The sequence below is a fragment of the Mastigoproctus giganteus genome, chromosome 11, assembly GCF_048544385.1.
Source record: "Mastigoproctus giganteus isolate SK-2022 chromosome 11, ASM4854438v1, whole genome shotgun sequence".
Lineage (NCBI taxonomy): Eukaryota > Metazoa > Arthropoda > Arachnida > Uropygi > Thelyphonidae > Mastigoproctus > Mastigoproctus giganteus.
The window spans coordinates 35,905,389-35,917,873 of record NC_143585.1 but is presented as its reverse complement, the minus strand read 5'-3'; the positions used below and the strand labels follow the sequence as shown (position 1 = coordinate 35,917,873).

The 12,485-nt window shown below is 36.4% G+C and overlaps 1 protein-coding gene across 2 annotated transcripts in view; it reads left to right on the top strand.

Annotated features, from left to right (window-relative positions):
• The window catches only part of Hex-A (Hexokinase A), a 99,111-nt gene extending 86,941 nt beyond the window's left edge, over positions 1-12,170 (top strand). The window contains exons 9-10 of one of the 2 annotated variants that reach the window (XM_090385124.1): positions 8,417-8,553; positions 11,703-12,170. In XM_090385124.1, coding sequence (XP_090241250.1) covers positions 8,417-8,553; positions 11,703-11,807 — 242 coding nt within the window. In that variant the 3' untranslated portion in view covers positions 11,808-12,170. The remainder of the gene's footprint in view (positions 1-8,416; positions 8,554-11,702) is intronic. The other variant, XM_090385125.1, reaches the window with a different exon arrangement.
• The last annotated feature ends 315 nt before the right edge of the window (positions 12,171-12,485 follow it).

Genomic DNA, 12,485 nt, shown 5'->3' with positions numbered 1-12,485 from the left:
ATAATCAGGAAATATATATATGAAGGAAAGTTGTTCCAGAAAATGGAAGTTGAATGAATAAAGGAAGAAGAAAAGTTGGTTCTGTGAGTTTGTAGTTGGACAGTAAAAGGGTGTTGACTGGTTGCGGTATGCATTTGGACTGCTTTGAGAGAGAGAGAGAGAGAGAGAGAGAGAGAGAGAGAGAGAGAGAGAGAGAGAGAGAGAGAGAGAGAGAGAGAGAGAGAGAGAGAGAGAGAGAGCAGAAATTATAGAAGGCCAAATCTGTAATAGTACCACAGAAAAGATTAAGCTGGCAAAGGCAGATTATGAGAAATTGCTGGCAAAGAGAGCAAAGAATGGAGATAAAGAATTCTTCACATATATAAATGCAGAGAATAGGACAAACTAGATCAGACCCTTATGTGATGGGTGTGGGATAGTATTAGATGCCCCAGCTGAAGTTGCAGATGAACTCAATATTTACAGAATAAAAAACACTTTGCATCAATGAGAAATTATGGGAGTGAAATTGAAAAAAAAATGTAATTAATGATGTTGAAATTTCACGTGTTTATTTAATGAAAAAACTTTTGAACCTGCAAGCCAATAAGGCTTCTAGGGTTGATGGCATATATCCTATAATCTTAAGGGAGATGGCAAGTGAGTGCATTGAGCTATTGAGGCTAATTATGAGAGCATCACTGGACTTGGAAGTAATTCCATTGGATTGGAAAAGTGCCAATGTATCTCCAATCCATAAAGGCAGTTCTAAGAGTGAAGTGGGAAATTACCAGCCAGTCAATCTAACTTCAGTAGTAGAGAAAATCATGGAGACAATGATCAAGGGTGGAATTCAGAATCATTTAGATAGAAATTGAATTCTGAAGGATACTCAGCATGGTTTTGTAAAGGGAAAATTATGTTTAAATAATCTGGTTAGCTATTTTGACAGGGTCATTTTCTCGTTTATTATGTACAAGTACATAATAAACATTACTATATAATATCGGTGTAGATACACCATAGACAACTCTTAAAAAAAAAAAAAAAAAAAAAAAAACCTACAGTAGTAGTGTGAAAGGCATCATTTCATCTGTATCTCATTGTGCTCATCCTTCACAATGAGTTACCATATATTGCACTACCTCGAATAAGTACCACTTCAATAATAAAGAAGACTATTGTTACTTATTCTCAGTGAGCACCACCACCCAGCTGGCAAAGCTTACAAAATGGTATGGGATAAGAAACTGTTATTCACATACTATCCCTATTAGACTTAGGAAAGCAGAAAGGTGTACGAAAGTCATAGTAAGGGAGGAAGATGAAGAAATGCTGTTGAAAGAAGAAAGGGACAGTTACTCCCACTCACTCACTGAACTAAACCACTCATGACACTGCCCTCCCCCGAATAGGCAACGCTTCCCCATCCTTTATGAGTTAACATGTATTGCACTACCTCGAATAAATAACACTTCACTAATAGAGAAGACTATTGTTATTTATTCACGGTGGGCACCACCACCACCCAGATGGCACCGTTTCAAAGCTAGTTTGGCTCTTCACCAAACTAGCTTTGAAAAGCCAACTAGCTTTGAAACGGTGTCATTTGGATGGTGGTGGTGCCCATGCCCACCAAGAATAAGTAACAATAGTCTTCTCTATTAGTGAAGCGTTACTTATTTGAGGTAGTGCAATACATGGACAAAACATTGTGAAGGATGAGCACAATATCAGATACAGATGAAATAATGCTTTTCACACTTCTACCATAGTTTTACTTTAAGAGTTGTCTCTGGTGTATCTACACCAATATTATATAAATATAGAATCTTAAAATATTATGCCTAGTTGCATTTAGTTTTATTTAAATAATAAACATTACGAAATTTGGTCCCAATTTTAAGTGGAGATTTCTGGAACCAATTATCTTCGGATAACGAGGATCCCCTCTTGCTTAAAAATCAGAGTGATCAAAGAAAAGTGTGTGTGCTCATTCCCAGGCTAATTTTCACGTTGTGGAGAAAACCCTGAAGTTGCTATTTTGCTTAATAAGAAATTAATTTCTTATTAATTGCTCTATAAAGAAATTAATAAGAAAGGTAAGCCAGTCTCAATTGCGCAATTAAGCTGATTTCTACCTCCACTACATCAGGTCCCAATTGAATTTAACTCCTCTACACCTAGTTCCTTCATCAAAAAATCATTTCTTAGCTTGTCAGGCCTTGTAATGGTCCTATTAAGATTACTTTTAAATTTAACACTCACATATTTTTATGTTTATATTTTACAGTATTGATTTTTAGGTATGTTACTATATAAGCATAAAGTGCATATTGTCTTCATTTCTGTCCATCTCCTTGTAATGAATTGACTCTTATGGATTTTCAGGACATTTTTATTTGGTTCTTTTAGAATGATTTGTCGAGCCTTCCCAAATTCATTCAAGTTGGACCAATATAAATCTGACAACTATTATTATTTCATTTTTTTCCTTTCATACATTATACACCAATGAGCCAAAACATTGACCAGGGAGTTGTTATGCAAATTGAAGCAACAGCAGGTGAACTGCGGGTTGGGACACGGTATAAAAAACACCTGATACTGAGCTCCGTTAATCAGTGATACTCTTGTTCTTCAGATGGGAAAGGCATCGTAAGCAAGTTTGACAAAGGCCAAATTGTAATGGCCAGATGACCGGGTCAGAGGATATATCTGAAACAGCACAGCTGGTGGGGTGCTCACGGTCAGCTGTGGTTTTTTTTTTTTTTTTTTTTTTTATGAAAACCCCAAACACGAGCGGTATTAGAACCTATAGTACTTAGCACTGTGCTTGGCTTGGAGGTTGAGAAAATGAAAGAAGATATTTGTTGACATTAGACTTTAACTTCTATAGACTGTAATTTTCAGGAAATACATATGAAGGAAGGTTGATCCAGAAAATGGCAGTTGAATGAATAAACGAGGAAGATGAAAAGTTGGTTCTGTGAGTTTAAAGTTGGACAGTAAATGAATGTTGGCTGGTGGCAGCACGTATTCAGACTGTTTTGAAAGAGGGAGAGTGGGAATTATAGAAGCCAATTCAGAAGAACAGTGCCCATGGAAGTATCTGTAGAACAGGCATACAGCAGAAACAGTCTATGAGACTGTGAGTGTAGAGACTCTGTTAGAGATGAATCATTAATTAACCTGACTGCCCTCTTCTGAATGGAATCTAGAAGCCTGAGAGAGGTTTTGGGGGCACCGCTCCAGATGTGGGAACAATATTCCATGGTAGGGCGGATTTGTGATTTGTACAGAGTGAACAGCTGTTTGGAAGAAAAGTAACCCCAAGAGTGAAAGAGAAAACCAATTTTTTAGATTCAGAGGAAGCAATATTTGTAATATGCTTGTGCCAGGAGAGATTAGAAGTTAGGGTAATCCTCAAAAGAGATGTATCATTTTGCCTAGAAATCAGAGTGTCACCAAAGATAAGCATAGGAGCAGAAGAATATTTTTTGCGAGGTATAAGACAAGACTGAGTTTTAGAAGGATTGAAATCAACTAAGTTGTCTTTGCCCCACTGGAGAATTACCTGGAGATCAGCATTTAAGGAATTGGTTACCAGATATTCGAGAAGTTGCAGCTGATTGAGCAGGGCAAGGTTTTCAAAATGGCAAGTGGAATGCAATGTGCTATCATTGGCAAAACTATGGATAGAATTTCCAGTCAATGGAAGAAGTTCATTAATATACAAGAGGAAAAGAGTGGGGGAAAAGAACTGAACCTTGGGGGACACCAGCATTAATGGAGAAGTTAGAAGACAGACAGCCATCTACCATCACCCTCAGTGAGGGATCAGAGAAAAAACTGGATAACCAATTACAAAAAACAGTTGGTAAACCATAAGATGGAAGCTTGTTTAGAAGACCTTTATGCCAAACATGATCGAAGCCTTTGAGATGTCAAGAGCAACTGCTTGTGTTTCGCCAAACTTTTCCATTGAATTTGTCCATATATGGGTAACATAAGCCAGAATATCACCAGTGGATCGACACTGACGGAACCCATCCTGTTGATCATTGATCAGACGGAAGGTTTTTAGGTAATTTAAGAGTTGACGGTTAATTGATTTCTCCATTATTTTAGAAAGAGTAGAGGTAATTGCAATGAGACTATAATTGGATGGGAGGGACTTGTCACCCTTTTTAGGAACTGGCTGGATATGAGCAAATTTCCAAGCAGTAGGAAAAACACCTTTAGAATAAGAAAGTGAAAAACGGCGGCAAAGAACAGGAGTAAGTTCAAGAGCACAGGTTTTGAGAACAAGTGGAGAAATATCATCAGGACCTGGAGATTTCTTGGCATTGAGATTCGTCAAAGTCCTTCTGACATCCTTTTGATGGAAGACCACAGGAGGCATCGAATGGAGTGTGGTGGGAGGTGTTTTACCAAGATATTAATACATGAGCAAAGTTGGAAGAAAAATGGGATGCTAGCAGGTCAGCTTTATCCTTCGCTGAAGTGACAACAGAACCATCTGGTTTTGACAGATGTGGGGGCAGAGATTGGGCAAAGGTTGTGGCCAATAGCTTTAGCAAGAGACCAAAATGCTCGGCTACCATTAGGGCTAGAACAAGTTTTCTACTCAGCCTGTTCAAAATCTAGTTTGGGCTGATTAATGACCGCTTTACAATTGTTGCGAGCTTTGGTGTAGGTAGAAAATGAAACTGAAGAATTTGGAAACAAGCCAATTACGATATGCACCATTCTTCTCTTGAACAGCCTTAGCACATTTATTGGAAAACCAAGGTTTAGATAAAGGATGAGATTTTAAAGTGGAGTGTAGAATAAAGGATTTCATTCCAACAAGAATATTTCACTGACACGATCTGAACAAACGTTGACATCAAAAGTTTTGAAACAGTAATCCAACCAGGGAAAAGAAGAAAAAAATCTCTCAGGTCATCCCATTTTGCATTCTTGTAATGCAGGCACCTCCGTAGCCAGGTGGGAAGGAGCAGCAGTGCGTTGCACACGCTTCTTGATTAGACCGGGGTTCGAGCCCGTCACCACCAAATACCGAGGATGCGTAAAGGTCAGGGAATGACCACCGAATATCCCGGAGCAATATGGCCTTAGTTGCTAATGCTCCTAAATAACAAATAACATTCTTGTAATGCCAAGCGATACAAAGTTGGGAATAGCTATGAGATAAAGGCTCCATTGGAGAAGACACAATCACCAAGTTGTGATCTGAGATACCTAAAGGACCACTCACTTCGACCGTGTACTTAGTAAGGTTGTTTGTGAGAAAAAGATCAATCGTGTTGGCCGTATGGTTGGGATTGTTAGTATTCTTGTAGGTAAATGAGTTCAAGGTCATTGGTAATTGCAAAAGCCTCAGCATCTCGACCAGCTGGGTCGGTGTGAAAACAGAAAACAGAAGCCAGCTGGAGTTGTGAACATTAAAATCACCAAGGAAAATTACCTCACTGTTAGGAAAGTTGGACTGGAGAAAGTCAAAGAGCTCCAAATGATTAGTGGAGTTGGGAGAACGGTAGAGACAACAGATGAGTTTTACACGATGAGGTAGAGAGATTTTAAGCCAGAGAAGATCGAAAAGAGGAGATTACAAATTTCCAAGTCTCTGACAGGGAATATCAGAACGGAATGCACAAGTACCACCTTTGTGGCGAAAGGAATCGTACAGCAAATAATTTGGGCAGCTGTGATGAGCAGTAGTTGAATCAACCAATAACTGAGATTCTGTCAGAAAAAGTACATGGGTTTGAGATTATAATTGAGACCACGTATATTTGTGAAATGAATTAGGAAGTGCTTGGGAGGTTTAGATCTTTTTGCAGATAAGCTTATTCTATTAGTTTGACAATTCGTTGTGTATTCAATAGTAAGGAAAAGTGGGGAGGGACATGCTGTATGAAGTAATAAAATTTTTGGATGTGGCATACACATGGTAAGAATATACCCAGATCCTTGACATAACGTGGCCTCGACAGTGCCCCCCACATACACACTACTCGGACTCCCTCCAGTCACTATCTGGCAGAATAGAGGTAGCAGGATTATACACTAGCTGATCCGGAAGCCTCCTAAAGACATACCAATAGGTTCAGCCCAGTGTACTAACTAACAGCCGGCCTGCGAACACCGTTTTAGAGCTGTACCCTCGAAATGTAAGGAAGATTGGATCTCACTATGATGTTCATCATAACCTCAAAAGTCATCAGTCATACTGCATGACAGAAGAGATGGGGAAGCATTGACCGGAGCTCTGGGGGCTAAACACGGGTTCCACCACTTCAAGCAAAGTGGTGATATTGCACCGGTTGATGAGTCATCTACCACGTAGTATTGCCTGGTAACACAGAGGGGCGGCATTCCTCCATGAGGTGTGGGCACCACGCCTCGACCCCTGCTTACATTGGTTCACACCTGGGTGGTCACCCACCATGTACTTGTGCATGGAAGTTATACCCAGGATTACTAACAGTCCCATCATGAAGGTGCAAGCAGAGGATTTGGCTGTCACAGACCATCCGGACTTTGCCAAAATTCAGTCTACTTGAATGTCACCCGAATATTAGTTCCATTAGTGTTTTAGACTCGCAGGTAGCAAGTGCAGCTTGTCTGGCATATCTGAGAGAATGTCTGTGACAACCTCAAGGACCAATTGTACTTACTGAACCACTCGAACCTCGTACCACTTTTGGTTAGTAACTACCGAAAGTGGTATGAGGAGGGAAACCCATAAACTGCCAGCGAAGTGTTGGATGACCACAGCTCACCAATGCTCAAGGTGAGCAAAGACTCCTGGATGGTACGTAGCAACAGAAGGACAACTGTGGCACATTCACCTGTAATTGGAATGCTGGTGATGGGTGTATTGTCTCACAACACACAGTACATCAAACCCCGCAAGCCGCTCAGAGTGCCCATGCTAGTACCGTGGTTCACTGGCGACAGCGCTTACAATGGGCATGCCAACATTGAAACTGGACCTTGAGTGATTGGGAGAAGGTAGTCTGGTCCGATGACTCATGTTTCCTGTTGCACCATGTGGACGGCCAGGTCCTGATGATGGTGCCTGGATGCACTGTGGGACGAAATCAAGCCGGTGGTGGCGGTATCATGCTTTGGGTGATGTTCTGCTGGGATACCTTGGGTCCAGTCATCCATGTGCCAGGCACTCTGTCTACCACCTACTTAAACATCATTGCTGACCAGGTACACCCTTTCGTGGCAATGGTCTTTCCCTATGGCAGTGCCATCTTTCAGCAGGGCAATGCACCATGCCACACTGCCCTGGATTGTTTGAGACTGGTTTGTGGAACATGAGGAAGACTTCCAGATATTGCCCTGGCCTCCAAATTCCCCAGACATCAATCCCATCCAGCAAGTGTGGTTTGTGTTGGAACAGCAACTCCGATCTGCAGTGTCTCGATCACTGACCTTACAAGAGTTTTAAAGGATCTGCTAGTTACGTGTTGGTACCAGATACCACAAGACACATTTAGAAATCTTGTAGCATCCATGCCTCAGCGGGTACGAGCTGTTTTGGCTGCAACTGGAGGACCAACATATTAGGGAGGTGGTCATAATGTTTTGACTCATCGGTGTATCATACAGGTTATTCATATACCGCATATTGTATCTGAAGCACTAGATATTATGTTTGCTGCTGTGCACCTTATTGAAGGGAAGGAATGAACAGGTAATATGGTACAGAAATGAAATGTTCTTTGTTTGTGCATAAAATTTGTTGCTTTTTATCCCCCCCCCCTTTTTTTTTTAGTTATAGATCGTGAATTATTGCTATTTGCTAATGCACCTGAAATGTAACACAAAATTTACATGAACTAACTTGTTCTATTTCTATTGTTAAAAATGGTGTTTCTGTACTTTCCAACTTGTCTGAGATCTGAACCCACTTTTTTCGTTTATCTCTAAGGGTTTGCAGGTCCCTAAACTTTCAAATCAGTGAAGATACCAGTAGTTAAATAAAGAAAAGTTGACTTCCCTATCAAGATATTTCCCAGGTTTCCTTGTAGTTACCATCTGTCCCTGGTCTGAGGTGAAGTTTACACCTTGCAGAACCAGTTTCAGTGATTTACTTGGATGAATGGCTAAACCAAAAACTAAATTCACTGAATATGGAAGATTCGGTTATTCATATGCACTGTTGTAATAGATTCATTGTTTTTGGATGCATGTCAAAAGCAAATAGACTTTATTACAATATTATTGTTACATTATATAAAGGACATGCCATTATATTTGCTTGAATATTGTTATATTCAAGCAAATATAATATTTTGTTAGATCTTGTTTATATTTAGGATACTTAAATTTCATCTCATCTTGGTAAAAAAAAAAAAAAAAAAGTTTTGTTTTTTAAACTGTAGTAACCTAATTTTAATTTTCAATTTTTTAGCTACAGCAACCATTTTGAATAAAATGAAGCGTCCACATACCACAGTTGGAGTAGATGGCTCTGTCTACAGATATCATCCACATTTTCATGATCTTATGGAGAAAAAAATTGCAGAGCTTACAGTACCTGATTATAAGGTAAGTCTAAAAAAAATTTTTTAAAGTAAGTGTACAATATAACTGCTACTTATGAAATTTTAACTGTCTAGTGGGCATGTTTATGATAAATATCCATCAAAAGAATTTATTCTTTTGATGGCTATTTTAAAAATTAAAATATTTGTTAAAGTGACATCAGTGGAAATTTTTGTTTTCCTTGATTATTGGCTTGACTTTCTATCTGTATCAATTGTTTTGTTGTTGTAAAAGTGTTACCCATAAAACAATAAAAGAAAACCTATTTTATTTTATTGTTTTATGTGTTTTTTTTTTTTTTTCTTGAATATGATTATCAAGTACTACAAAGTGAGAATTTAAAATTAGCAGCATTTCTTGCATCCAATCATTGAGCATGCTAGCTTTACTTTTGATTACTTACAGCATCTCCCAACTGCCAATGTTCACTTGCTTCAGATGTTTGTGCATCTGACTGGTCAAATCATTGAAGCATTTAGGTGTTTTTCAATTTTTGTTTCAAATCTTTTAAATTTTTCTCATCAATATAATTCCTGAATACAGGAATTAAAAATATCTGGGGGTTACTTTTAAAAATTAAATTAAAAATATAAGCTTTTGATATAAAAAATGTATTTTTTAGTTGAATTCAGAAAAGGTTTAAAATAAAGGAGGCATCAAAAAGTGAACAATTTTGAATTAATGTCAGTTTAAGGTTATAAATGGGAATTCTCTTCCTGAGTGCAAGCATAGATTAAAAATAAATTTATCTGCCCTCTAGAGGGATAAAGAATTTTATTTGCTATTTTTTTTAATAGCATAAAGTAAATAATTAGAAATTAGTTTGGTCATTGAAACTGTATAATTTTATCTTGGCAGCCTATAGTACAAGTGTTTTATTATGGAAGTAAATTCTGTTAATATAGCATAGAATTTTTTTGTGATTATTTTGGTGCATATACAGCACATGATACTGCTTGTATGCATTAAGCAACATGAATTAAAAATTAGCTTTCTCTGCTACTCGAATGTTTGTGCTGAATACCTATCTGTACATACTGTCTGTATGCATGCATGACAACAGAGGAAGTTTTATATATAGGAATCTTTTGCAGCACCTACATTGAGCTCTGGCACAGTGAGAAAGAGCTGTCATTCTGACATCAGCATTTTGTAATGTAATATAATTAATCCATGCTCTAAGTGCATCAGGAAAGACTGGAATTTTAATTCTTGTCGCCAAGCTTTCAAAAGTTCTTGAATATCAGTTTATTTTAAACTGCATGTCGTTTTGTAATGTTCAGTTTTTTTTTAGATTGTGAGTAAGGAAACTTTTGTCTTTTAACCATCTGAAACTAAACCATTCTTAGGTCCATTTAAATAATAATTATTAAACACATTACATATATTTCTATAATTATAATGCAAATAAGTAATATTAAGCACGCTATAATTATAACTTATGTAATTTCAAGATTTTAACAAGATAATTGGGTTCAAGTTGCACTGTAAAATGAATTCACTCAGTTGTAATTTTTATCGTGCTGTGAAGTTGAGCTTTCAAACTTCTTTTAAAATGATGGAACAGTAAAGCTCTAAGTTAATTTTTACTTTTTTTTTTTTTTTTTTAATATATGTGTGTATATATATATATATATATATATATAAATGAAACTGATTCCTAACAATTGGGGCACACCAGCTTGCTGTTTACTTCATTGTAGTTATAGTAAGTTTTTTAGGAGCATCAGTGAATAAGGCCATATGGCTCCATATATACTGTTTGTAAACTACATATGTTCAATTACCCTTGCATTGAGACCAACTAACTCAGCCATATTGTGAAAAAGACCCATAAAATTTCCTTGCATCATCAAAGGGACTCTAACTTGGGTCTTTTTCACCTGGTGTGGGGAGGACTGTGATTATACCAACTGTGCTACCCATGAGGGCTCATTCATTTTTCAACAGTGAGACATAATAATAGAAGACTTATGTCTTGAGACTTTTGCCATTACATTCAAATGTTTTACTTGGTGCAGTGACTATAGCTCTAAACTATACCACTTAAGCGTGATAATCCATTGTCAATTGCATCTCCTTGATGAGGTGAGAGGACATGCCATTATCTTCACTTTTTTGAAATTGTATAATATCTTTCCTATTTAAAATCATATTCTTTGCTTATTGAATTTAAGTTTGATTCTTGCATTCTCTACTTTAGTTCATTTTTAATTTTAACACTTAATTTTAATATTTTCTTATTAAATTACAAAATCTAAAAACACAGGATTTTGTGTATTTTTACAAAACTGTACAGTTTGATATCAAGGGCAGAAAAGGTTTCCTACACAAAGGCAGATGCAGTTTGCTTAATAAAATTGCATTCATGTTGGTATTCAGTTTCACTACTAATGGTGACAATATCACGACCTGAAATATTTAGTTTCATGGCATTGTGTATGTAATAATGCTATGATGCCATATATAGTAATACGTACCAGGGCTGTCTTTTCCATTAGGCACTGTGCCCAGTGTCTATGAAGTTTCTAGAGCCTATGAAAAAAAAAAAACAGCGACCACAAAAAACATATTTCAAATAGATTAATGATTTTATTCCAACAGTTAAATTCTATAAACTAAGAATTTCTAAGAAATTCTTTCTTCAGCTTTTTCTATTAGCAAAGTCGTAAAAGGTTGTGCAACTAAATTAGTGCTGAAATAGTTATTATAGGAAATAACTTCAAAACCAAATTTTTACAAATGCTTTCTAATTTAAAAAAAAAAAAAAATTAGATTTAATGAAAGGCTATTTTGATATGTTTGATATAATATAGTGAGTGAGGCCTTGAAATTAAGAGTACCAAAGGCCTGCTAACACCAAAAGATGGCCCTGATAACAATATTACTAATTGGCATATTCATTTAATCAGTAGTTGCTAGATTAATTTTCCAGATTCATAAGCATGTTTCACATTCTTAATAGCATATTTGAAGTGTCAATTCAAGTTTCATAAAATAAATTTATCTTCAAAACCTGAAGATAAATTTATTAAGGGGTGTAAGAATATTTTGGAAATTTTTGCACAAATGAAAGTTCTTGCTTGTTAAATGTACAAATTATAAATAATGAATTAATAAAACTTTTTTTTTTCCTTTGTTTTTTTTTTCAGTTTGATCTTATGCTATCAGAAGATGGAAGTGGTCGGGGTGCAGCCTTGGTTGCAGCTGTTGCTTGTCGAGCCAAGAAAGAGATGGCAGCACGTAAAAGGAAGTAGTTGCACCAAAAAATGTACACAATACAACCTGGATCATTAGGCATATACTTTCATTCCTTTCTCTGTCTCTAGGACAGGATAACTGTGAATATCCATTTGGATGAAGCTGCTGTGAGAAAAAGATCCAAGTTGGCAGCCTAGAATATTAACAGTGCCTCATAGTTTAAATATTACACATTACATTAGGACCACCTGACATAAACTGAGATATGACAAGACCTTTTTAAGTGGATAAAAGGACCAAAGAATTTCTTTTAATTGTTCCACTTGATATGCTTGTAAACTTTCAAGAAGAGGACACTGCAGTGCTAGCTCTTATAAGTGTTTGGTTTCAAACATAGATGAACAAAATTATTTTAAATATTTATTACATTTTGTGTAAAATTTTTAGAACAATATTTAGTTGTTGTTAAAGTTTTTTAAATATTTTCAAGAAAGTTCAGATATTTAATTTGAAGATTCTACATTTTTTTATACTAGACTATTTGATAAAGTGTATACTGTTAATACTGATTTATAATAGGAATTTGCATCACTTATATTTACAGGGATTTATTTTTAGCATAAAGAATTTTTACTTTTGTTTGTGACTTTCTTCTGCTTTCCTTTATGAACGAGTAATAAATTTTCAAAATTGTTGAAATGTGATTATTGTAAATGGTGAACCGTGAAATGTTT